General features: G+C 42.5%; 1 protein-coding gene across 1 annotated transcript in view; it reads right to left on the bottom strand.

Moving 5' to 3' along the window:
- Positions 1 to 15,736: 15,736 nt before the first annotated feature.
- LOC126282304 (myrosinase 1-like) overlaps positions 15,737 to 26,842 on the bottom strand; it is a 96,412-nt gene continuing 85,306 nt past the window's right edge. Inside the window, exons 9-11 of the mRNA XM_049981959.1 lie at positions 25,254 to 25,388; positions 25,054 to 25,160; positions 15,737 to 15,902 (exon numbers count right to left, since the gene is read on the bottom strand). Coding sequence (XP_049837916.1) covers positions 15,776 to 15,902; positions 25,054 to 25,160; positions 25,254 to 25,388 — 369 coding nt within the window. The 3' untranslated portion in view covers positions 15,737 to 15,775. The remainder of the gene's footprint in view (positions 15,903 to 25,053; positions 25,161 to 25,253; positions 25,389 to 26,842) is intronic.

The raw sequence follows: 26,842 nt of genomic DNA, 5'->3' as shown, positions 1-26,842 counted from the left end.
AAAATCGTGTAGGGTCCTCACGAGCATGCACAAGTGCTGCAAAACAACATGAACTCGACTAACGTATGTAGTAGTTCTGGAGGGAATTGACACCACGAATCTTGCAAAGGTGTCCATAAATCCGTAAGAGTGCGAGGGAGTGGAGATCTCTTCTGAAAAGCACGTTTCTAGGCATCCCAGACATGCTCAATAATTTTCGTATCTGTGGAGTTTGGTAGACAGTGAAAGTGTTTAAACTCAGAAGAGTGTTCGTGGAGCCACTCTGTAGCAATTATGGACACGTGGCGTGCCGCATTGTCCTGCTGGAATTGCCGCAGTCAGTCGGAATACACAATGGACATGAATGGCGCAGGTGATCAGACAGGATACTTACATACGGGTCACCTGTCAGAATCGTATCTAGATGTGTCAGGGGTCCTCTATCACTCCAACTGCACACGTCCCAAACCACAACAAAGCCTCCACCTGTTGACGTGCATGGTCCATGGATTCATGAGGTTGTGTCCATACCCATACACGCCGTTCCACTGGATAAAATTTGAAACAAGACTCGTCCGACCAGGCAAGAGTCCAATGTTGGTGTTGACGGGCCCAGGCGAGGCGTAAAGCGTTGTGTCATCAAGAGTACACGAGAGAGCCTTCGGTTCCGAAAGCCCTTACCGATGATGATTCGTCGAATGATTCTTACGCTGACACTTGTTGATAGTTCCAGCACTGAAATCTACACAATATGCGGAAGGGTTGCACTTCTGTCACGTTGAACAATTCCTTTCAGTTGACGTTGGTCCCGTTCTTGCAGGATCTTTCTCTGGCCGCAGTGGTGATTGGATGTTTTACCGGATTCCTGATGTTGACGGTACACTCGTGATATGCTCGTACGGGAAAATCCCTATTTCATCGCTTCCTTGGAGATTCTGTGTGCACCGACTATAGCGCCACTTTGAAACTCTCTTAAATCTTGATAACCTGCCATTGTAGTAGCAGTAACCGATCTAAAAACTGTGCCAGACACATGTGTTATACAAGCGTTGCCGACTGCAGATCCGTATTCTGCTTGTTTACATATCTCTGTATTTGTATACGCATACCTATACCATATTCGGCGCTTCATTGTATATGTGGTCTCACTTGCAAATGAACCAAACTTTCACAAACTTCTCCCAATAAACCGAAGTCGACATTCGCCTTCCTTACTACAAACCTCACATGCTCGTTCCACTTCATATCGCTTTCAACGTTACGCCTGGTAATTTAAACGACGTGACTGCGTCAAGAACACTACTAATATTGTTTCCATACATTATGCTTTTATTTTTCCTACTCACCCGTATTAACTTACATTTATTCATACATTTAGAGCTAGTCGCCATTCATCACATCAATTAGAAATTTTGATTAAGTCACCCAGCATCGGTAACAAACAACCGCAGATTCCTGTCCACCCGGTCATTGTTGTACATATACAGTAACAACGTTCCTATTGCATGTCGCTGAAGCACTCATAACGATACTTTGATGAAAACTCGCCGACCAGGACAACGCACTGGGTTCTATTACTTAAGAAGTCTTCCAGGTACATACATACCATCTATTCAGTATGCTGGTATCTTTGCTAACACTATGCAGTGGGGCACCGTGTCAATTGCTTTCCAAGTATCTTCAAATATGGAATCTGCTTGTCCCCCTTTGTTCATAGTTTTCAGTATTCATGTGAGAAGAGGCAGTCTGAGTTTCTTCGCATGAGCCATGCTTTCTAAAACGGAGCCCACTGGTGGATATAAACTTCTCGGTCGCGAAGAAATTTATTATATGTAGACTGAAATGTGTCCACACCGTCACCACATGAAAAAGGCTGAGTTGATGATGACGGAGAATATGTCCAAGGATCCTGCAGCAAATTGATGTTAAGGATATTCGTGCCTCTCAAATATCTGCACCTTTCATTTTCATGACGTAATCGCTAGAACGTCCCGGAAAGAAACCGCAACTGCGTACCTAGACTTCAAATTCGTTAATTTATCTGAACTTGCAACTGAGGAGCAAGAAATACGAGGGTCAGTCAAAAAGTAATGCCTCCTATTTTTTTTCTACGTTTAATTGTCAGGAAATTTAAATGCAATTACATAGGTTGAAAACCACAACATTGAGGATCATTTTGTCATTTTTCAATGTAATCTCCGCCCATCTCTACAGTTTTGGTCCATCTTTGAACAAGGGCATGTATCCCAGCACGGTAAAAATCACAGCTCTGCTTCCTAAGCCATTGACGCACGGATGTTTTGACGGCCTCCTCATCTTCAAAATGAATCCCACGATGAGCTTGTTTTAGTGGCCCGAACAGATGGAAGTCTGATGGTGCCAGGTCAGGGCTGTATGGGGGATGAGGCAAAACTTCCCATCCAATTTTGACAATCTCGTCAGAGGTGTGACGACTGGTGTGTGGTCTTGCATTGTCATGCAAAAGAAGAACATCTGCCATTGATTTAGTTGGGCGAACTCGCTGAAGACGTGCTTTAAGTTTTTTGAGGGTTGTGACGTATTGAACAGAATTTATTGTGCATCCCTGCTCCAAAAAATCAACCAGAATCACACCCTCTGTATCCCAGAAAACTGTTGCCATAACTTTCCCTGCCGATCGCACAGTTTTGAATTTTTTCTTCCTCGGCGAGCTTGTGTGACGCCACTCCATTGACTGCCTCTTTGATTCGGGTTCAAAAAAATGCACCCATGTTTCGTCCCTGGTCACAATTTTTTTCAGAAACTCATCTCCCTGCAAACGGAAGCGCTGCAAGTGTTGGGAGGCTATTGTTTTCCTTGCCTCTTTATTCTGATCGGTTAACATTCTTGGAACCCACCGTGCACAAACTTTTGAGTACCCCAATTGTTTAATAATCGTGATCACACTGCCTTTACTAAGAGAAATAATGCGACACACTTCATCTGCAGTCACCCGACGGTCACCACGAATGATGTCATCAACTTGCTGAATGTTGTGTGGAGTCACTGCACTCACCGGCCTGCCGCTCCGCTTTTCGTCAGTCAACGGTGTTTGCCCTTCAGCTTCCTTACAACGACGAACCCATCGTCTAACAGTGCTGACATCCACTGTCACAACACCATACACCTTCTTCAGTCTTTCATGAATGCGTATGGGCGTTTCACCTTCTGCATTCAAGAATTCAATCACACAACGCTGTCTCAAACGAACATCGATGTCGGCCATCTTACAAACTTCTGCTGTGCTGCCACCTGTTGACACAGAAAGTTACTACTGCAGTGGATTGCAGAAGAAGGTTTGAGGAATGGCGCCAAATTCAAATTTTTCACTTAACTTAATTTTTTGAAGTAGAAAAAAAATGGGAGGCATTACTTTTTGACCGACCCTCGTAGTTTGTGGGACGTCTTCTGTTCCCCTCTCGGACATAAACTAGAACATTCACGGATTCACTAAGAAACGTACTCAACTACACGGCAAATGTGAACCACTAAAGACCGTAAAAGTAACAAGAAAACCTGCGCGTGCACCTTGGCTAACTGAAGAACTAAACCAACTCGTGAATCTCAGAGACGCTGCACATTGGGCATACAAACTACACCTTATGCCTGAAAATCACATTGCTTACAAGCAGAAGCGGAACTGAGAGTCAAGCTGTATGAAATGCTAAACTCAATTGTGCCCATACATCAACCGACAACAGAAGTAGACCAGCAGTGGTATGAAAAAACCTGCATGATCCTGGTTACGACTGTAGCCACAAAAAATTCTATCTAAAGCAAATTACTTGCAATATCGTCAAAAAATCCATCATGCGTACCAGATCAGCATCTGCTGGACACTATGTCCTCTCATTCCAAATTATGAAGTTTATCACTGACCCACTACTGCCAATTGTGACAGATATCTTGAACCACGCATTAACAGAAAGTGTTTTCACTCGGGCCTGGCAGCAAGGACGAGTTAAGCCACTATCTGAGAAGGACGCTGCCGCAGCACTATCTGATTACCGACCTATTTGCATTCTTCCTGCACTGCTCAACGCCTGAGAATATATACTCCTCGTCCTGCTAAGAAACAATCGAACTACCTACTAGACGAATATCAATGAGGTTGTCGTAAACATCGCAGCACGATATCGGCCTTTATAAAGGTTAGACAAGACCTGACACTTGTCATAGACGCACAAGAGTCGACTATGACGTGATTATTAGACTCCAGCAAAGCCTTTGATACTGTCAACTTCGACATTTTACTTCCCGAACTTAGGAGCCTAAATTTATCGGCAAGAGCAATGCAAAGGTTTCTCTCATATCTGAGGTCTCACCAGCAATGCCTAATGTCCGACATCATGAAGTCACAATAGAGGCAGGTAGTATCATACGTCCTCCAGACTTCAGTATCAGGCCCTGTACACTTTTCATTGTATGTCAATGATGTGTCATCAGGTTTGTCCTACTGCATGTACAACATGTACGCTGATGATCTCCAGTTGTATGTAAATGCAACACCAATAAACTTGAAGACAGTTACCGAGAATCTCAATACCTACTTGTGCGCACTATCAAAATGGGCACAGAATACAGGGTAAAGCCCATCCAAAACGCTAGCGGTACTGGTTAGTCGTTCTAGGCTTATTAGCTCGCAGTTTAGGGAATACCTACCACCTTTAGTCCCAGATGGGAGGAATATCAATTTCTCTTCCTTAGCAAATACTCTAGGACTAATGATAGATGAAAATCTAAATTGGACTTAGCACGTTCCTGCGATGTGCAAGAAGGCATCAGCATCAACGTCCAATAAAAATACATAGAGATCTTCCCTCTTGACCTGAAAAAGAAACTTGTAAAAACACTTATACTTCCTTTCTTTTCACAAGTCCGTCTTGATCACACAGATTTATTACACTTTATTACTGGTTTCGGCGTACTACCGTCCTCAGGTCTGTTACAAAGATAAGTATTGTGTAAGCGACAGGTTCAATCAGTTGACGCTAAATCTAACAAGCCTTAGTGATACATAAAACATAAAATTATAAAATGTTTATAACCGCATATAACAGCCATATATACAATTAAAATATTCTGATGTAAATCATCGACAAGTTAAACATGTGAGTACATGGAATGTGCTGGTAATAAGATTGAATCTGGTATTTGTACAAGACACTAATGCCAGTAGAGGGCAATTTAGCTAGAGCGCATATTAAAGCAGTGTCGCCAATGTCATGATTAAACAGCCTACGGAATATCAGAAGAGCTGTGTGGCTGGATTGAAGAGTTTTTAGCAAACAAAAAAGAGCATGTTGTTCTCAATGGAGAGACGTTTGCAGACGTTAAAGTAACCTCTGGCGTGCCACGCCTCTGGCGTAGCGAAATGCAGGAAGATCTGCAGCGGATAGGCACTTGGTGCAGGGAGTGGCAACTGACCCTTAACATAGACAAATGTAATGTGTTGCGAATACACAGAAAGAAGGATCCTTTATTGTATGATTATATGATAGTGGAACAAACACCGGTAGCAGTTACTTCTGTAAAATATCTGGGAGTATGCGTACGAGACGGTATGAAGTGGAATGATAATATAAAATTAATTGTTGGTAAGGCAGGTGCCAGGCTGACATTCATTGGGAGAGTCATTAGAAAATGTAGTCCAGCTACAAAGGAGGTGGCTTACAAAACACTCGTTCGACCTATACTTGAGAATTGCTCATCAGTATGGGATCCGTATCAGGTCGGGTTGACAGAGGAGATAGAAAAGATCCAAAGAAGAGCGGCGCGTTTCGTCATAGGGTTATTAGGTAACCGTGATAGCGTTACGGAGATGTTTAGCAAACTCTAGTGGCAGACTCTGCAAGAGAGGCGCTCTGCATCGCCGTGTAGCTTGCTCTCCAGGTTTCGAGAGGGTGCGATTCTGGATGACGTATCGAATATATTGCTTCCCCGTACCTATACTTCCAGAGGAGATCACGAATGTAAAATTACAGGGATTCGAGTGCGCACGGAGGCTTTCAGACAGTCGTTCTTCCCGCGAACCATACGCGACTGGAACAGGAAAGGGAGGTAATGACAGTGACACAAAAAGTGCCCTCCGCCACACACCGTTGGGTGGCTTGCGGAGTACAAATGTAGATGTTAATTGCAGCTTGCACAGTCATTAGTTAAGAAACTTCTTAAAATTACTTCTCATAGCAAAACGAGCGTCTGACAATAAAACGTAACTGATGTGAAATTGGTTTCATTCTTAAAATACCATAAAAAGTACAAATACTAATATCATACAGCCACTAGCCTAAATAGGTGAAACATACAACTTATATAAGCTAGTATAAAAAGTGAACAATAAAATATCTAAAAAATCTTGCTGCCTGAGAGATCAGTTACCATAAACGTAGTTGTAGTACAATTAATAAAATAGTAACTGTACATTAGAAGTCAAAAAATGGCTAGTCGATATCATATCCAGCGTTGGGCTCAATAGCGACCTGTAGTAGTGTCCATGTTTTGCTGTGGTGGAGCTCACGGAGGAAGGTCCAGTCGCTCCGTCGTCGGCGCACGTCGATCCGCTGGGGTGCTCCACGCTGCTCAGGCTAGTAGGTCTCTGCATGTATCAGAACAAACATTTCGGCTAAACTCATTCTGTTCATTCAGCAGTAATTCCCGTTGTCTTCATTTCTTCGGGTACGTTCAGTAACTGTACGTTTCGAGCCATATGCAAAACTTTCATATTATTGTCTATGCTTCTTACTAAATGTCTTTCTCTGTCTAAATGTGAACCGAAAGCGCTCTTGTATTGATTATGCGTAACGAGTCTGGAAATTCCTTCCTGTCTGACCGATATAAAAACTGTCACAGTCTAGGCAGCTGATCTTATAAACACCAGGTCCAAAATATTTATTGCCATTGCTGTGAACTTTGTGCCGTAGCTTACAAGGAATTGTACCTTTCGTTTGAAACCCAGTTTTTATTTTCGTTTTATCTGAAGGTCTGCGCAATTCTGTCGGAAAACGCACCATTGTACGTCATAGCGACAAACTTGTTGCCCTCTGGTTCTATTGACTCTTACCTGTCAGATATCTTTGATTTTAGTTTGTAATAAATTTTCATTACATCACGATCTTTATATCCGTTTGCTTTACCTACTTCTCTAATCACGCTTAATTTCTCCGCCTTGTCAAATGGGGCAAGTGGTAGTTTTAGCATCCTGTTGATCATAGCCCTGAAGTTTGCCCATTATTGCTTCCTTGGGTGACAGGATTTCGCATTTATATTAGTGTCTGTGGCCATTGCCTCCCTAAATACGCTAATCTTATGTCTTCCATCTCTTTTAGTTAACCTAAGATACAAAAAAACTTATACTTCCCTCTTCAAATTGCACTGTGTATTTAATTTTTTCGTGCATTTCATCCATTCTTTTCGCTGTCTCGCGTATTTCACTTTCGCCCCTTTGTACGGTAGTATGACATCGTCTACATATCGTCTGTAATAGCCATTTTTTTTCGCAGACGTAAGGATGTTGTTCAAAAAGATTATTTTCTAGCTCATCTACAAATATCTCAGCTAAAGTACCAGACAAGCTGTGACCCACTGCAAGTTCACCCTTCTGATCAAAAATCTTGTTGTTAAATTACAATAGTTAAATGACAACACAAGTCCTAAGACTTCCAAAAGTTCTGCTATTTCACCCTGACTAATTTTCTTGTACGTTACCAAGTTGTTCCTTATAATTTGCGGACAGCGTGGTTAATCTCACGAACATAAAAATGGTGGATAATGAAATTATTAGGACAGTGGCGGTAGGAGCACACTCTTCTTTGTTGCAAGACGTCATTCAAGATGGTGGCGTGTAGACTTTGCAGCAGCGGATGACATCATCCAAGGTGGCGGATTTTGGCAGGAATATTGGACAATTGGATTAACTCCACTAACCTATCACCCTACCCCCAAAAATGGTGAGAAGTTCAAACTTCATCAAGTTAATCCAATACACCACAGTTACCTCTACTAACCTATAAAAATGGCAGGAAGATACCTCCACTAACCTAAGTCGCCCAACCGCCACCTCTTCCTAGGGATTGCTGGGGAGACGACTTGACCTGTGCTGGACGTAAGCCTTTATTTTGCATGCACTATTTAGTTAACAATTAGAGGCACTACCACCATCCAATGTAGTCGCCATGGGGTCTGAAGTCCAACTGATCTGATCTAGTATACAGTACTGCCACTAGAGCGCTCTGTAGTCCATTCCGTGACATAATCCAAGATGGCGGCCATGATGTCAGCTGATCCAAGATAGTGGAATTTATCGGGAAACTGTGTTCACCACGAGGTGTGGACCTAGTACACAGTGCAGCCACCAGAGAGTGATTTCGACCATTCTGTGACATGACCCAAGATGGTGTGTGGGGAGGGGGGGGGGGGGTGGAAAACAGTGTATTCACCATGAGAGATGGACCTAGTACACAATACTGTCACCAGAGGGTGCTGTCATCCATTCTGTGACATAACCCAAGATGACTGTCTGGAGGGGAAAATGACTCTGCATGCTCTGGGCTGCTGGAGAAAGGAAGGAGTGTACCTTATTTATTTTAGAACAATTTATTTAGGGATGGATTTTGAAAGATAGTATATTTATCACTTTGATACAAAGCACAGTCATGTTCTGACATGCTTGGGGTCATGTCACACAGCCAACAAACTTGTAAACTACTCCTAAATAACGCTCTGCAGACACGCAAACAACACCTGAATTGCCGAAATAATTTCAGTACAGACCTGCAAACTGCTCCTAAATAATGCAGTACCCCAATGTGCAGACGCGAAATCAACTCTTAAGCTGTCCAAATAATGCATAGCACATCCTACAGACCTGCTAGCAAAATAATACACAGTCATGCAATCAATGTGCACAAGCACCGGCCACCGTCCCCTGTCCACTTGCTCGCACAGAAGGCTACCACAAACACTCCCAGAATTTGAGATGCAACATGTCAATTATGCATATGTCAAACCACGTACAGGTGCGCTCAAGCATGAGGCAGCAACATCCCTTTCATACTTGACAACTGAGAAATTCCTCTCGAAAATCCGCCTGCTTCGATAACAGTACTTATGTCATCAGCTGACATCTTGCCCGCCATCTTGGATTACGTCACACAATGGATGACAGAGCTCTCTGGTGGCAGTTCTGATTACTAGGTCAGTTGGGCTCTGGACCCCATGGCGATTACACTGGGTGGTGATAGTGCCTTTAATTGTTTAACTAAATAGTGCATGCAAAATAAAGACTTACATCCAGCACAGGTCAAGTCATCTCCCCACCAATCCCTAGCAAGAGGTTGCAGTCAGGCAATGTAGGTTAGTAGACGTAGTCCAAGTGACCTTTCTTTCCCCCCATTTTCTTAGGTTAGTAGAGATAACTATGGTGTATTGCATTATCCTGATGTAATTTGAACTTCCTGCCACTTTCTGGGGGAGGGCTTTAGGTTAGTGGAGGTAGCCCAATTGACCTATCTCCTTACCAAAATTCAAACTTCCCTCCAAAATCCGCTATATTGGATGACGTCATGTGCTGTTGCCAAGTCTACAAAAATGGTTCAAATGGCTGTGAGCACTGTGCGAATTAACTTCTGAGGTCATCAGTCGCCTAGAACTTAGAACTACTTAAATCTAATTAACTTAAGGACATCACACACATCCATGGCCGAGGCAGGATTCGAACCTGCGACCATAGCGGTCGCTCGGTTCCAGATTGTAGCGCCTAGAACCTCATGGCCAGTCCGGCCGGCGCCGAGTCTATACACCGCCATCTTGGATGATGTCATCGCCACCATCTTGGATTACATCACAGATGAGAGTGCCCTCTCGCGACAGTACTGTGTACGAGATCAGTTGGACCTTGTGGCAAACACACTGGATGGGTTTTTCTGCATCTAATTGTTTAAAAAGAGACTGGCGCAGGCAAAATAATAAACGTTTGTGTCTAGCACAGGTTGAGTCCTCTCCCCACCAATCCCTAGGAAGAGGTGGCAGTCTTATGACAGGTAGCCCAAGTGCCCTTTCTTTCATGTCATTTTCTTAGGTTAGTAGAGACACCCCAATTGACCTATTTTCCTGCCAAAATTCAAACTTCCCGCCCGTTCATAGCATGAGGTGGCGGTCAGATGACTTAGGTTAGTGGAGGTAGTCCAAGTGACCTACCTTCCCGCCATTTTCTTAGGTTACTAGAGGTAGCCATAGTGTATTGCATTATCCTGATGGAATTTGAACTTCTCACAATTTTCTTGGGGAGTGGGCTTAGTTAGTGTAGGTAGCCCAACATAACTACTTTACTGCCAAAATTCAAACTTCCCGCCAAAATCCGCCATCTAGGATGACGTCATGAAATGTTGACAAGTGTACACACTGCCATCTTGGATGATGCCGCCAACTTGGATACATCTGGCGACAATGAAGAGTGTGCTCGTACCATATTGTCCCAATGCTATTGAAATGGATCTTTTGAATAAGTGTTTACATTTTAGTATCACTCCGAAATCGAGTCCAGGCATAATTAAAAATACCTTGTGGAGGTGAAAGTTGCGTGAGACATGGCTAAACTCAATAAATTCGATCAAATGGATACAGCAGCAAAAACTAGTAAATGTATATCCAAAGTAGGTCGCTGCAACCGTAAAATTCAAAACATTAAAAAACGCAAAATATTAAAAGCCTAAATCAAAAATTGGAAATAGTTAAGGCTTTAATTACGAGGGCTGACAAACGTAATTCGATTGTCGTGATTTATGATTGCGATTACAGTCATAAAACAGTAAAGTTTCTTGCAGATAATAATATAGTTGAGGTCAATAGAAATCCTGTAAACAAACTCTCGTTATGCTATGAGAAGTAATTTTAAGGAAAACTAATGAGTGTGCATGCTGCAATTTAATCATGACATTGGCGACACTGGTTTAGTATGCACTCTAGCTAAATTGCCCTCTGCTGGAATTAGTGTCTTGCATACATACCAGACGCAGTCTGAGTATTACCAGCACATACCATGTACTCTCATGTTTAACTTGACGATGGCTTACATCAGCATATTTTAATCGTATGTATGGCTGCTATGTGCGGTTATAAACATTTAATAATTTTATATTTTATGTATCACTGTTGCTTGTTAGATTTTGCGTTAACTGATTGAACCTGTCTCTTACACAAAACTTGTCTTTGTAACAGATCCGAGGATGGCAGTAAGCCGAAACCAGTATAAAGAGTAAGAAATCTTTGTGATCAAGACGGACTTGTGAAAATGCAGTTCCAAAAATTATTGCGGACTCATTTACAGAGTCTATGTCTTCAGTTATTTGACTTCCAGTTATTGATTACCTCGATTTTATCCTGCAAGTTCTGTCTCAGGAGAGATCACGGCCTCTGGAAGTGGTTACGAATGCCTTTGTTCGTCATATCTTTGATGATCGATCCTTTGATCATATTTCTCCATCATGTGAGCAAGTATTGTAGCTGTGTGGAGACAAGCACAGACATTTCCCCACCGCCTTCTCTATTGTCTTACCAACGTACACTGTCAGTCATATCCTCCCTCGACCTTAACATTCTTGTGTGAAGCATTCTTTCTACCCTACACCATCTTTCATACGCTTTCTCGAATTCCTTCTCATTAGCAGGAACCCGACTGTAGAATAAGCTGCCGCTTGATATTGGAGAACAGAATAACCTCTCCAGCTTCAGAAGATAGTTACTGACCAACCCTGTATAACATTCCTTCCAAACAAATCTTCCTCATTTCCCAGAATTCTTAGTTGGTGGAGTCTCCTTAAATTTCTTTTCCCCAGAACTCGCTGTATCAGAAAAAATCTATGTTCGACACCTATAAATTCTTTTTTTTTTCTCTGTCACTATCGTTATTGTTATTATTGACAGATTACTACTATTATTATTATTATCATAATCATCATCATCACCTTTTGTGGCAGCAGCAATTGTAACAGAAAAATTGCCAGTGTTTACTTCGTTAGTTATTTTATTTACTTATTTATTTATTGATTTTGAGAAATCTGTCTTACGACTGGTTTGATACGGTCCGCCACGAATTCCTCTCCTGAGTCAGCCTTTTCATCTCAGTGTAGCACTTGTAAACTACGTCCTCAATTATCTGATGTACTTATCCCGATCTCTGTCTTCATTTACAGTTCTTACCCTCTGCAACTGCCTCTAGTACCATGCAAGTTATTCCCTGATGTCTTAACACGTGTCCTATCATCCCGTCCCTTCTTCTTGTCATTGTTTTCCGTATATTCCTGCCCTCGCAGATTCTGCAAAGAACCTCCTCGTCGCTTACCTTATCCGTCCACCTACTATTCAACATTCTTCTGTAGCATCACATCTCAAATGTCTCTGTTCTCTTCTGTTCCGATTTTTTCACACTCAATGTGTCACTGCCGTACAATACTGTGATCCAAACATACATGCTCAGAAATGTCTTCCTCAAATTAAGACCTAGGTTTGATACTAGCAGACTCCTATTAGTAAGGAAAACGTTTTTCGCTAGTGCTAATCTGATTTTTATGTTCTTTTTGCTCCGTTGTCATGGCTTATTTCGCTGCTTAAATAGCAGAATTCCTATACTTCATCTATTTCGTGATCACCACTTATGACGTTATGTTGATCGCTGTTTCTGCTGCCTCTCATTTCTTTCGTCATTCTTCGATTTACTCTTAATCCATATTCTGTACTAGTTAGTTTCTACAGTCTATTCAACAGATTCTGCAATTCTTCTTCACTTGCAATGAGAATAGCAGTGTCATCAGTGAATCTTATCACTGATATCCTTTCATCTGGAATTTTAATTTCACTCTTCAACCTTTATTTTATTTTCGTCATTGCTTCTTCAGCGTATAAATTGAACAGCAGGAGAGAAAGACCATATACCTGTTATTTCACCCTTTTTAATCCGAGCACTTCGTTCTTGGTCTTATTGTTCCCTCTTGGTTCTCGTTCGTATTGTATGTTACCTGTCTTTCCCTACAGCTTTACCCTATTTTTCTGAGGATTCGGAACAGCTTTCATCACTTTACATTGTCAAACGCTTTCTCCAGGTGAACAAATCCTATGAATGTGTTTTTCTTCAGTCTTGCCTCCATTATCAACCGTAGCGTCAGAATTGCCTCTCTGCTGCTTTTACCTTTCCTAAAGCAAGACTACTAGTCATCTAACACATCTTCAGTCTCTTCTGTATATTATTCTTATCAGTAACTTGTATGCCTGTTAAGTTGATTGTGCGATGATTCTCACACTTGTCGGCTCTTACCATCTTCAGAATTGTGTGGATCATGTTTTTCTGAAACTCTGATGGTACATCTCCAGTCTCAAGCATTCTATACAGCAACGTGAGTTATTGTTTTGTTGCCATTTCAACCAATGATTTTACAAATTCCGCTGGAATGTTATCTATACCTTTTGCCCTACTTGATTTTAGGTCTTCCAAATCTCTACTTAATAATGATGCCAATACTTGATCCCCTATCTCTTCCATATTGACTCCTGTTTCTTCTTCTGTAGTGTCATCAGGTATGTCCTCCCCTCACAGAAGCCCTCAACATACTCTCTCCGCCTATTTGCTCTCTCTCCTACATTTATGGTTACTTTGACTTTTCTTTATGCTGAGTCAGTCCTTCCGACAGTCAATTCTTTTTGGATTTCTTCACATTTTTCATGTAGCCATTTCGTCTGAACATCCCTGCTCTTCCTATTTACCGCATTTCTAAGTAACTTGAATTTCTTTATTCCTGAATTTCCCTGCACATAGTTGTACCTCCTTCTTTCGTCGATCAAATGAAGTATTTCTTCCCTTACCTATCGTTACCCACGGTTCCTAGTTATCTTCATTACACCTATGTTTTTCTCTACAATTCTGTGATTTCCCTTTTTAGAGATGTCCTTTCTTCTTCAACTGAACAACCTACTGAGCTACTCATTATCTCAGTTTCTATAGCCTCAGAGAACTTCATGTCTTTTAATTCCATATTACTTCCGTATCTCACTCCTTTTCGCATTAATTCTTTCTGGCTAGTCCCTTAAACTCACCCCACTCTTCATCACTGCCAAATTGTGATCTGAGTCTATATCTGCATCTGCGTTGGCTCACGCCTTACCCTACTGTATCTGATTTCAGAATCTCTGCCCGATCGTGATGGAATCTAACTAAAATCTTCCTGTACCTCATGGCTTTTCCCAAGTATATCTCATCCTCCTCCTATTGCAATTCTTCGCTATTACCATCTGAAATTTATTGTAAAACTCAGTCTTTGTCGTTTCTCGTTCCTATTACGAAGCCGATATTCTCCCGTAACCCTTCTTCTGCTCCTTCCCCTACAACCGAATTCCAATCGCTCATGACTATCACGAATATTATATTTCATATCCCTTTACGCACTCAATTACCTGTTCAATATCCTCATATAGTTTATCTCCTCTCCAGTGCTTGCGACGTCGACATTTTTATTTGAACTTTGCTTTCGATTCTCATGAGAACAATCCTACACTCAATTGTTCACAGAAATTCATTCTCTGTCCCCCCTTCCTATTCATAACCTTCCTATTCATCCCGTTATGCCATTTTCCGCTGCTGTTGATATTACTCTGTCTTCGTCTAGCCAGAAATCCTTATTTCCGTTTCACTTCACTGACGCCCACTATATCTAGAATGAACCTTAGCGTCTCCCTTTTCAGATTTTCTAGCTTCCCTACCATGTCAAACTTCTGACATTTCACGCCCTGACTCGTAGAACGTTATCCTTTCGTTGATTCTTCAATCCTTTTCTCATGGTCACCTCACCCTTGGCAGTGCCCTCCTGGAGACCTGAATGGGGTCCTAGTCCGGAATCTTTGCCGATGGAGTGATAATCAGTACACTTTTTCAGTTTCAGGCCACATGTCTTCTGGATACACGTTAAGCGTCGCTAGTGCAGTGCTTTCCATAGCCTTCCTAATCTTGCTGCCGTTGATCATTGCTGACACTTCCGCCACCCCTAGGAGAAGAGAGTGCCCTGAAAGTCTGTCTGCTCCTCCGCCATTCTTGACAAGGCCGTTGGCAGAATGAGAGAGGCTTCTTATTTAGGAAGTCTTCGGCTGCTGTTTCTGTTGATTTTAATTCAAAATTTAAGCAGCGAATCCGGGGCCGAGAACGTTTTGATTACTCATCGAAAGCCCTGCCCCTAACCAAATACTACAGTATTGGCCACACTTAGACTCAAGAGATATGACAAATACTAATACTATCACTGATTGACGTGAGACTGAAAGCCAGCACCTTGTGATCCGTTGCCTAGGAGAAAAGTATGTGCACCACATAATCATTTTCGGATCTAGAGGAGATATAAAGGATTTCGTGATTCCCAATGGTCTCTATAGATACTCAGATCATTTTAATACAATTTGCCATATTAAAATTATTATTTCTTAGGCAAGTATGATTTAAAAAAATTATTGTTTGAAACCCTGGTCCGATTTAAGAGAAGAGCTGATGGCCCAATAAGTAAATAAAATAACTAAAATAAAATAATTTCGATGGAAAAAACTCTAGTATTACACAAATCTCAGATCAGAATGCTTTTCGAAATGCTCAATCAAGTTGTCCAGTCATGTAACAGTTATTTCGTATAAGGAGAGAAAGAACAGCTTCTGATCTTGTACAGATTGATGATAGTACTTTATTTACTGAAGACAGTGTACATAAAATATGAATCTTCGCAAGCTGCAGTAGCGACTCCGGAAACGTCTACTGGAAGTGCTCCAGGGGCAGTTCTCTGCTCTTGTAGATCTGCGACATGAAGGCCAACGATGCTTTCGCCGTTCTGGTTTTGTTTGTACTTTCAAAGTCAACTTCATACAGCCCGCGTTTTATTCTGAAAACCGAAAAAAAATTGTATCAGAAACGAAAAAGTATTGTATATAGTCTTTGAACATTTTCTGGATGAACAGAGTAACAACCACACAGATTACGTTGAATAAAAAAAATTATAAGAAATGCAATAGCTTGAGAGTATAGAACGGAAGACGAATTTACCTTCTTTTCTAGTTGTTAACCTACTACAAAAGAAGAGGGAAAACAAGTCACTGTGTGTAGATTAATGGTCTTTCAAGTACTATTTCTCACATTAACGTAAGTTACAGATAATTCCTGCGTTAATGAGCACCTGACACGATTTCACTGTGTCTAAATGTATGAACACATTAAGGTTAAATGGATCTTTTTTTCTTTCAACATTGCAGCACAGTCAGCAATCGTGATAATCTAATATATAAGAAACTATCAGCCTTGATTGCAGTAATGAAACTATCCTTTACCTAGGTTTCAGCCCAAATAATTGAGCCTTCTTCAGAAGATATACCTGAATCTATAATTTGTCTAAGAGAGCATGGTCTGGAAATAACGCTAAAACAGCCTGAATAGGCCTAGTCACATTTTAAAAATGCGGTACGCAAGTTGTAAGTCACCACGAAGACTTGAGCTCTGGCGTGTGCCTCGTCTTCATGGACGCCGTGCGGTGGGCCTCGGCAGGTCACGTGAGTATTGATGAGTTTTCGAGTGTGTCCTGTATACCGAGAAGCAATGGAGATTTTAGAGGATTCAATGGGAAAAATAAACTATGGATGGATACCAGCGTATGAGGCCGTCATACACCGAGGCAACAGAGCGTCGCATTCATAGCAGACAAGGCTTGCTTACTCGGCAGTGGCCCCGTAGCGTGTGTGTGTGTGTGTGTATGTGTGTATGTGTGAGTGTGTGTGTCTGTGTGTGTGTGTGTGTGTGTGTGTGTGTGTATGTGTGTATGTGTGAGTGTGTGTGTCTGTGTGTGTGTGTGTGTGTGTGTGTGTGTGTGTGTGTGTGTGTGTGACAGAGAGAGAGAGAGAGAGAGGAAGAAATTAATTTTCTGGTTAATAGTGTCAATTCCAGTGTGCAAACAAAACTGTTGCACAAAAACCAACACGAGGAACATGAAGAAATGCACCATAAAAGAATGTCATGAACCGCAATGGTACACATGTGTACTGCAATTGGCAAAAAAGAAAAAAAATTAAGGAAACAACTTTGTCATCAGTAAAGAATGTAGTTCGGCATCGTCTCTAGGTAGGTGTCCAGTGTGCCAGTGACATTCAATAAGCTAACGAACCTCCGGGAACCTTGGAGAGTTCAGTTATCGCTGGGTGGCTACCGATTTGGTGAATCTGGGTTTCCTGAGATGGAACCTGTCCTCTGGTACCGTAAGCTATCCGCAATGACTATGTTCGTAGTTCGAGGATCCCCCCCCCCCCCCCCCCCCCTCCCCTGTAGGGATCTTTTTCTTCATCCATCACGCGTACAATAACTGCCTGGACACACCACATCATGCTCCAGTTTTCTGTATACGCCACTCCCCACCCCACTGCGCCCTCGGTACACACTGTTTTGGATTTATAGACAGAGATTAACACATTTCTTCGGGATGTCCTCTGATATACAGTAGCAACGTGAGCAGCTGCCGCCTACTGCAGCTGTCAAATGTTAACTGATGCTTGGAAAATTAGATGCAGCTCTCCATGCGCTCTATGCTGTGCAAGACTCTTTATCTTCGAATAGCTACTACAACTTACTATTTTCTGAATCTACTTGACATATTCATCTCTTGGTCTTTCTCTACAGTTTTTACCCCATACACTTCCCTGTATTACCAAACATAATTCTCTGACACCTTAGAGTCTGTAATTTATACCGATTCCTTCTTTTAATCAAGCTGCACCAAAAATTTCTTTTCTCTCCAGTTTTATTCATTACGGTCTCATTAGATGCGCCATCTACAAATCTAATGTTCCACGTTCTTCTATCGCACGAAATTTCAGAAACTTCTAATTCCTTGTCTGAACTGTTTGTTGTCCATTCGGTACACAAGGCTACATAAATAACTTCAAAAAAAGACTTCCTAATACTTATATTTATATTTGTGTTAACAACCCTGAGCCGTGCTGCGGCTCGCATTGGTAATGTTGTAGGGCCGGCCGGTGTGGCCGAGCGGTTCTGGCGCTACAGTCTGGATCCGCGCGACGGCTACGGTCGCAGTTTCGAATCCTGCCTCGGGCATGGATGTGTGTGTTGTCCTTAGGTTAGTTAGGTTTAAGTAGTTCTAAGTTCTAGGCGACTTATGACCTCAGCAGTTGAGTCCCATAGTGCTCAGAGCCATTTGAACCATTTTTGAACTGTTTGTAGGTACAAAGAAGGTAGCTGCGAAGAAACCATGGGTAACAGAGGAAATACTTCAGTTGATTGACGAAAGGAGGAAGTACAAACATGTTCCGGGAAAATCAGGAATACAGAAATACAAGTCGTTGAGGAATGAAATAAATAGGAAGTGGAGGGGAGCTAAGACGAAATGGCTGCAGGAAAAATGTGAAATCATAGAAAAAGAAATGATTGTCGGAAGGACAGACTCAGCATACAGGAAAGTCAAAACAACCTTTGGTGACATTAAAAGCAACGGTGGTAACATTAAGAGTGCAACGGGAATTCCACTGTTAAATGCAGAGGAGAGAGCAGATAGGTGGAAAGAATATATTGAAAGCCTCTATGAGGGTGAAGATTTGTCTGATGTGATAGAAGAAGAAACAGGAGTCGATTTACAAGAGATAGAGGATCCAGTATTAGAATCGGAATTTAAAAGAGCTTTGGAGGACTTACGGTCAAATAAGGCAGAAGGGATAGATAACATTCCATCAGAATTTCTAAAATCATTGGGGGAAGTGGCAACAAAACGACTATTCACGTTGGTGTGTAGAATATATGAGTCTGGCGACATACCATCTGACTTTCGGAAAAGCATCATCCACACAATTCCGAAGACGGCAAGAGCTGACAAGTGCGAGAATTATCGCACAATCAGCTTAACAGCTCATGCATCGAAGCTGCTTACAAGAATAATATACAGAAGAATGGAAAAGAAAATTGAGAATGCGCTAGGTGACGATCAGTTCGGCTTTAGGAAAAGTAAAGGCACGAGAGAGGCAATTCTGACGTTACAGCTAATAATGGAATCAAGGCTAAAGAAAAATCAAGACACGTTCATAGCATTTGTCAACCTGGAAAAAGCGTTCGACAATATAAAATGGTGCAATCTGTTCAAGGTTCTGAAAAAAGTAGGGGTAAGCTATAGGCAGAGACGGGTCATATACTATATGTACAACAAACAAGAGGTAATAATAATAGTAGACGATCAAGAACGAAGTGCTCGTATTAAGAAGGGAGTAAGACAAGGCTGTAGCCTTTCGCCCCTACTCTTCAATCTGTACATCGAGGAAGCACAGATGGAAATAAAAGAAAGGTTCAGGAGTGGAATAAAAATACAAGGTGAAAGGATATCAATGATACGATTCACTGATGACATTGCTATCCTGAGTGAAGAAAAATTAAATGATCTGCTGAACGGAATGAACACAGTATGGTTTAAGAGAAAATCGGAGAAAGACGAAGGTAATGAGAAGTAGTAGAAATGAGAACAGCGAGAAACTTAACATCAGGATTGATGGTCACGAAGTCAATGAAGTTAAGGAATTCTGCTACCTAGGCAGTAAAATAACCAATGACGGACGGAGCAAGGAAGACATCAAAAGCAGACTCGCTATGGCAAAAAAGGCATTTCTGGCCAAGAGAAGTCTACTAATATCAAATACCGGCCTTAATTTGAGGAAGAAATTTCTGAGGATGTAAGTCTGGAGTACAGCATTGTATGGTAGTGAAACTTGGACTGTGGGAAAACCGGAACAGAAGAGAATCGAAGCATTTGAGATGTGGTTCTATAGACGAATGTTGAAAATTAGGTGGACTGATAAGGTAAGGAATGAGGAGGTTCTACGCAGAATCGGAGAGGAAAGGAATATGTGGAAAACACTGATAAGGAGAAGGGACAGGATGATAGGACATCTGCTAAGACATGAGGGAATGACTTCCATGGTACTAGAGGGAGCTGTAGAGGGCAAACACTGTAGAGGAAGACAGAGATTGGAATACGTCAAACAAATAATTGAGGACGTAGGTTGCAAGTGCTACTCTGAGATGATGAGGTTAGCACAGGAAAGGAATTCGTGGCGGGCCGCATCAAACCAGTCAGTAGACTGATGACCAAAAAAAAAAAAAAGTAACTGTTGCCCTATCATTGGGGCGACGTCGTGTTTTCCGGGTCGTGTGAGTGGACCAGTTCGGTGCGGACCAAGGAGGAGTCAGGTCTGCACAGTTGGCAACACGCTGGGACCGCTGGCGGCGCACATGGACTGCCTGACGAAAGGGCTGTGGTCACGAGGGTGCACGACTTCGCCGTAAACCAGATACAGCAAGATTTAAGAAGAGTCCATTTCAATGCGAGTAGAGAGATACCTCCACCATTGTGACATCTCGCGATTCTCTACTGTCCTCGGTTCGTGTTGCTGATCGCAGTGTCGTCGAAGGTGAAGAGCAGCGAGTGGAGTGCTTTGGGAAGGAGGATCTGGACTTCTTATTGCTATTTACTGCGTTCGACTTGTTACAATTTGTTAAGTTCAACCGGCGGTAATTTTTCTTGCCTGTGGCAACTCCCAAGTTACCTACTCTGGGGGTTGGTGTATGTAACGGCAGTGTACTTTTCCTCACGTTGCCGCAGCTGTCCGGTAAGGCGTGTAGTTTTGACAGCTTTCTTGATTGTAGGCCGGTTGGTGATTCTTCTACTCTGGTGATAGTGATTCCTTTCTCGTTCTGGGCACTCTAAGCAGAGTATTCTGGGGACGTAGTGTTTTATTATTGCATTATTTATTACAATACCTTGTAATGCCTACATTAAAGGTTATATATGTCTAGTTAATAGTTCGGCTTCTGGAATAAAACTAGCTGTGTAGCGTTCAGTGTTGTGTTACAAAGTTTACCATCATCTTATTTCACCCGTTTGGTGGTCAGTTGCAAGTTCTTTTTCAAGTAACCTTTACTATTGCATTTGCTGTTTTACAATAGGTTTCTAAATTTTTCATATTATTCCCGTTCCTAGAGTGCAAGTGCGTCAGCTGTGATCGTGGTCATTTACCTTAAAATTCTAATTAGGTATCTGGATTTTAGTAGTAAGCCTTAAAACCTTTTTTACAGCCATTCCTGGCGCCTGATGCCATCTGCTGTTTTTGTGGCTACTTGCCTTTATATATTTCAGTACCAGTAATTTGAAAATTGCAGCGAGTTTTAAACAACTCCTAAGTTATTGCCATTTATGGCGTGTAAGGCCTTCTGCCCAGACCACAGGGGCTTGCTTTAAAATGTTATCTGCTGTATCTGAATTTAATGGTGATTTGCTAAATTGAAACTCAGTGAAAACACTATTATTTACACAGTTGTTTATTCCTTCATTAATAACGTGTGGTATTTTTATTCATTGTTGTGTCAGGAATTGCTGTTTAAAGTAAATTGTGTGTAACTGTAAAAGGCCACCAATAGTAATTGATAGGGGCCTCGTCCACAATCGTAACCGAATCCTACCTTCCAGTGACTTCCAGGTTTCAAATCCCCTCTTTTTCAAAAATGCTTTCGTTACTATACAAAAGCAGTAACTTATGTTCTCTACTTCCTGCATCGTCAGTTATTTTGGTGCAGAAATAGCAAAACTCAGCTGCTACTATTAATGTCTTATTTAGCTAATTTAATCCTCACACCACTATGTCCTCTTTTCAAGACTCTACTCGTTCCTCTAAAGTAACTGTTCTTCCACCTCCTTTGTTGTCCCAAACAGAATAACAATGCTATCGACATAACTTAAGGTTTTTATTTCTCCTCTTCAATTTATTTTCTAAATTTCTCCTTCGTTTTCTTTACTACTTGCTGAGTACACAGATTATACAATCCTAATTCACTCCCTTTCTCAACTATGGCTTTCCTTTCATGTTCTTCGACTCTTGTAAACGCCGTACGGTTTCTGCACAAGCTGTATACAGGGTGAAGAGAAAAAATCCCGCGCTCGGACTTCGCAGCGCGATTCCTCGCACGCTAGCAAATACAAAAATGTCTCTCACAGAATTTCGTCCTGCGAACTGCTGCCAGAAATCATGTCGCTAATTCCTGCCGATTATTTTGCGTTATCGCCGGCGGAATATCCAGATTCTTGTATCCAATTAGCTACCTCGTTCAAACAGACTTTCGTTTATGTTTCAGAAGTCCTTGGTGTTGATTTCTTTTTCGTCAGTATACAAAGGCACCAGAGAGGCAATTCTGGCGTAGGGCTTGATATACACTCCTGGAAATGGAAAAAAGAACACATTGACACCGGTGTGTCAGACCCACCATACTTGCTCCTGACACTGCTAGAAGGCTGTACAAGCAATGATCACACGCACGGCACAGCGGACACACCAGGAACCGCAGTGTTGGCCGTCGAATGGCGCTAGCTGCGCAGCATTTGTGCACCGCCGCCGTCAGTGTCAGCCAGTTTGCCGTGGCATACGGAGCTCCATCGCAGTCTAACACTGGTAGCATGTCGCGACAGCGTGGACGTGAACCGTATGTGCAGTTGACGGACTTTGAGCGAGGGCGTATAGTGGGCATGCGGGAGGCCGGGTGGACGTACCGCCGAATTACTCAACACGTGGGGCGTGAGGTCTCCACAGTACATCGATGTTGTCGCCAGTGGTCGGCGGAAGGTGCACGTGCCCGTCGACCTGGGACCGGACCGCAGCGACGCACGGATGCACGCCAAGACCGTAGGATCCTACGCAGTGCCGTAGGGGACCGCACCGCCACTTCCCAGCAAATTAGGGACACTGTTGCTCCTGGGGTATCGGCGAGGACCATTCGCAACCGTCTCCATGAAGCTAGGCTACGGTTCCGCACACCGTTAGGCCGTCTTCCGCTCACGCCCCAACATCGTGCAGCCCGCCTCCAGTGGTGTCGCGACAGGCGTGAATGGAGGGACGAATGGAGACGTGTCATCTTCAGCGATAAGAGTCGCTTCTGCCTTGTTGCCAATGATGGTCGTATGCGTGTTTGGCGCCGTGCAGGTGAGCGCCACAATCAGGACTGCATACGACCGAGGCACACAGGGCCAACACCCGGCATCATGGTGTGGGGAGCGATCTCCTACACTGGCCGTACACCTCTGGTGATCGTCGAGGGGACACTGAATAGTGCACAGTACATCCAAACCGTCATCGAACCCATCGTTCTACCATTCCTAGACCGGCAAGGGAACTTGCTGTTCCAATAGGACAATGCACGTCCACATGTATCCCGTGCCACCCAACGTGCTCTAGAAGGTGTAAGTCAACTACCCTGGCCAGCAAGATCTCCGGATCTGTCCCCCATTGAGCATGTTTGAGACTGGATGAAGCGTCGTCTCACGCGGTCTGCACGTCCAGCACGAACGCTGGTCCAACTGAGGCGCCAGGTGGAAATGGCATGGCAAGCCGTTCCACAGGACTACATCCAGCATCTCTACGATCGTCTCCATGGGAGAATAGCAGTCTGCATTGCTGCGAAAGGTGGATATACACTGTACTAGTGCCGACATTGTGCATTCTCTGTTGCCTGTGTCTATGTGCCTGTGGTTCTGTGGTTCTGTCAGTGTATCCTGTGATGTGTCAATAAAGTTTCCCCTTCCTGGGCAATGAATTCACGGTGTTCTTATTTGAATTCCCAGGGGTATATATATATATATATATATATATATATATATATATATATATATATATATAGGAAGCACTTACTGCTCAATATTAGAAGTTTCATTACGAGATATCTCAAGACGATTCAAAAAGAAATTTCTCGTATAGTTCATATCACTCACACAAGAATTAATATCTATGGGCTGTAATAACGTAGATATCTAGTGAACTAATTTCAAAGTAACCAACCAGTTTGGATAGATCTGGCTGAATACTTTACTACTGAGACATCGTAGGAAACGTGGTATCTCCGTATACATCTGCACTCTGCAAACCAGTGTAAAGTGTATGACAGAGGGTACTTCCCATTGTACTACGTACCAGAGTTTCTTCCCATTCAGTCTCGTTTGAAACGTGGGGATTATAAGTCGCCTCTGAGCGCGCTGTAGTAAGTGTGACCTTGTCGTCACGATCTCCACAGCAGTATATTGTAGCTGGTTCTAGTATGTTCGAAGGGTCCTCACGAACAGCTGATCGCTGAAACTTTACAAGTAATCTTTCACGAGGTATTCGGCATCTTTAGGCTTCCATCAGTTCACATTTGTCACCATGACTGTCTGCACTGGTTCAGACACACGAGGGCGTGCTGTAAAGTAATAACTCCGAGTTTTTTTCCTCTGTTCTCAATATGGGTAGAGGTATTAGATGTAATGCAGATTACTATCCAGGTTCGCTGCACCCCTCTGCTGCTAGAGGCTTCCCAGTTGTCGCTTATAACATTGCGGTGTATAACGTAACTACGTCAGTGCGTGGGAAACAGCGTCCTGTAATCGAGTTTCGAATTCGAAGAGTTCATTCAGACTTGGAGCTCGCTGTGTATCAACATAACAATCCCAGACCATACATGGGCACTACCTCCTCTGCAACAATCCGACGCTTTGGGTTCACTATCATCGATCTTCGCTCATAGAGTCCCGAGTTGGTCCCATCCGAGTTTTCAAAACTTAAAGGACACGTTGAGGGGCTTGCCTTTCGCAGAAGTGACGGTATCAACAAACTGGTCTCTCGTTGGGAGAAATGTGTTCGTTGCAAGGGTGACTATGTTGAGCAACATACTTGTAGACATCAATAATATACATGTAGAATGTTAATAATACTTGTTGTATTTAAAAAGCTTTAGGCGTTTCCACACAAAAAGTACGGAGGCACTACTATTCAGCACGACCTCTTAAATGAGACCATTTGAACGTCGGTGCATTCGACGGAGAGTCATGTGTTCTACGCTGCAAGCGACCCAAGGAACATATAAGAAACTGTCAGTTTTGAGGAATCAAGGACGGTATTTTAGTGTTTAGCACTTGGGTAAACTCAAATTTCCATCATGATTAAGACAGAGAGCAGTTACACTATTAAAAAACTCACGCGAATCTGTAGTTCCATTCGAAGTTGTCCATAAGGCTCCAAGCATGATAACCAACTACAGGAACTCCATCCATGTTGACAGCTTGAAGCAACGCCGTCAAAAATCTCTACAACAGGAAAATTTGGTTTGTCAATACATGCATCTTCTTGCGGTTGGGATTTAACGCAATTCTTGTCTTAGGTAAACTAGCTGATCTTACTGTGTAAGTATAAATTCTGTTCTGGTCGTTAACACCTCCAGAGTCTGGCAGTCCATTCGCTGTCACGATAATAGGGTAGCCTGGATATTCAGCAGCAATCCAGTTGAGCAGCTTTCGGAATCCTTCTGCACTACGCTGGAAAAGTAGAAATAAACGTCACCAATTTATTATTCACCAGGGTTAGGAACAACACAGTTGGAAATTTGCTACGTCATTATACTTTTGATAAGGTGCAAGTATCTCTTGCATACTACGCTGCGCAACACAATTTAAAGTATTCTTTTTGGAAACTCCGTAAATGTCTCCCACTGCAGCACAGAAGTTTGAAATTTGGCTCAAAGCTGCCTGCAACGTTCCTATATTATTTTGCAAAACCGAGCTCACCTCGACGGCGTCCTAGGGCTCGGCCGCTCTTCAAAAGTGTGTTGACACATCGTAAAAAGGAGACCAAAAGCTCAGAAGTTCATGTGAGAATTAAGGTGCGTTAAATGTTGGAACACGTGAGGCAATACTGACCCTACGACTTATCTTAGAAGAAAGATTAGGGAAAGGCAATCCTACGTTTCTAGCATTTGTAGATTTAGAGAAAGCTTTTGACAATGTTGACTGGAATACTCTCTTTCAAATTCTGAAGGTGGCAGGGGTAAAATAGAGGGAGCGAAAGGCTACTTACAATTTGTACAGAAAGCAGATGGCAGTTATAAGAGTCGAGGGCCGTGAAAGGGAAGCAGTGGTTGGGAAGGGAGTGAGACAGGGTTGTAGCCTCTCCGCGGTGCCTTATCAATCTGTATATTGAGCAAGCAGTAAAGGAAATAAAAGAAAAATTCGGAGTAGGTATTAAAATCCGTGGAGAAGAAATAAAAATGTTGAGGTTCGAAGATGACATCGTAATTCTGCCGGAGACAGCAAAGGACTTGGAAGAACAGTTGAACGGAATGGATACTTTCTTGAAAGGAGGATATAAGATGAACATCAACAAAAGCAAAACGAGGATAATGGAATGTAGTCGAGTTAAGTCGGGTGATGGTGAGGGAATTAGATTGGGAAATGAGACACTTAAAGTAGTAAAGGAGTTTTGCTACTTGGGGAGCAAAATAACGGATGATGGTCGAAGTAGAGAGGATATAAAATGTAGACTGGCAATGGCAAGGAAAGCGTTTCTGAAGAAGAGAAATTTGTTAACATCGAGCATAGATTTAAGTGTCAGGAAGTCATTTCTGAAAGTATTTGTATGGAGTGTAGACATGTATGGAAGTGAAACAGGTACGATAATAGTTTAGACAAGAAGATAATAGAAGCTTTTGAAATGTGGTGCTACAGAAGAATGCTGAAGATTAGATGGGTAGATCACATAACTATTCAGGAGGTATTGAATAGAATTGGGGAGACGTTTGTGGCACAATTTGACGAGAAGAAGGGATCGGTTGGTAGGACATATTCTGAGGCATCAAAGGATCACCAATTTAGTACTGGAGGGCAGCGTGGAGGGTAAAAATCTGCAGCAACGAACAACGCTAAAATACTACATGCTGTTGTACTTATTGTAATTTTTTCCACCAAAACTTCATGATAGTAGTCCGACATTGTTT

Source organism: Schistocerca gregaria, chromosome 7 (assembly GCF_023897955.1).
Source record: "Schistocerca gregaria isolate iqSchGreg1 chromosome 7, iqSchGreg1.2, whole genome shotgun sequence".
Taxonomy (NCBI): domain Eukaryota; kingdom Metazoa; phylum Arthropoda; class Insecta; order Orthoptera; family Acrididae; genus Schistocerca; species Schistocerca gregaria.
Note: the sequence above shows the minus strand (reverse complement) of the source record. Positions and strands in the feature narration are given on the sequence as shown.